The sequence below is a fragment of the Fukomys damarensis genome, unplaced genomic scaffold (assembly GCF_012274545.1).
Source record: "Fukomys damarensis isolate Sample0158 unplaced genomic scaffold, DMR_v1.0_HiC HiC_scaffold_34, whole genome shotgun sequence".
Taxonomy (NCBI): Eukaryota; Metazoa; Chordata; class Mammalia; order Rodentia; family Bathyergidae; genus Fukomys; species Fukomys damarensis.
The window spans coordinates 1,093,185-1,093,849 of NW_022900946.1; the positions used below are offsets into that span (position 1 = coordinate 1,093,185).

Sequence of the window (665 nt, forward strand, 5' to 3'; positions counted from 1 at the left end):
CCCGCAGGTGGAGGACCTGGAGCGCGTGGAGGGTATCTCGGCCCGGCAGATGGAGTCGTTCCTCAAGGTCAGGCCCCGCCACCCCGCCCGCTCCCGCTCCCGCTCCCGCTCCCGCTCCCTAACGCTGCCTCTTCCCCTCCTGCAGGCGAACATTTTGGGTCTGGCCGCGGGCAGGCGCTGCGGCCCGCCTTGACTGCCGCCTCCAACGTCTCCTCTTTTCACCCGTGTAGCCTCGTCCCGTGTAAATACAGTTATTACTCCGTGCTTCAGTCTGATTCTTGGGGCGGTGGGGGCGGTGCCGAGGGATAATTGCCGCTGGGGTTGGCCCGGAGCAGCGCAAGCAAACTTCTTTTGAGCGCAGCGCCATCTTTGGGAAACCACGAAGCAGAACAAGATTGTAAACAAACCTTGGATCGGGGAGGGGAGGACGGCGGCCGAGAGGAGACAAAAAAAGCTGAATGAGAAAGCCGGAGGCCTGCGACCGTTAGGCGGGCACGCGCTTTGAGTTTAGCCCCGCCCCACCGTACCCCCGGCGCGCGCTCCCTTATTCTCCCGCTCCGCAGACAGCGGTGCGTGTGCGCGTGCGCGCGAAGTAACGGCCGCTGGTGGAGGGGGGAGTGGGTTGTTGAAGGGAGAAGAGAAGCCGCCCAGGCTCCCGCGCGCCC

At 65.0% G+C, this 665-nt stretch overlaps 2 protein-coding genes across 3 annotated transcripts in view; both read left to right on the forward strand.

The window, feature by feature from the left end:
- Kif22 (kinesin family member 22) overlaps positions 1–249 on the forward strand; it is a 12,843-nt gene extending 12,594 nt beyond the window's left edge. The window contains exons 13-14 of one of the 2 annotated variants that reach the window (XM_010617377.2): positions 8–67; positions 146–249. In XM_010617377.2, coding sequence (XP_010615679.1) covers positions 8–67; positions 146–193 — 108 coding nt within the window. In that variant the 3' untranslated portion in view covers positions 194–249. The remainder of the gene's footprint in view (positions 1–7; positions 68–145) is intronic. The other variant, XM_010617378.2, reaches the window with a different exon arrangement.
- A 209-nt stretch (positions 250–458) lies between these two features.
- Maz (MYC associated zinc finger protein) overlaps positions 459–665 on the forward strand; it is a 14,109-nt gene continuing 13,902 nt past the window's right edge. The window contains exon 1 of the mRNA XM_010617460.3: positions 459–466. Within this exon, the coding sequence (XP_010615762.2) occupies positions 459–466 (8 nt within the window). The remainder of the gene's footprint in view (positions 467–665) is intronic.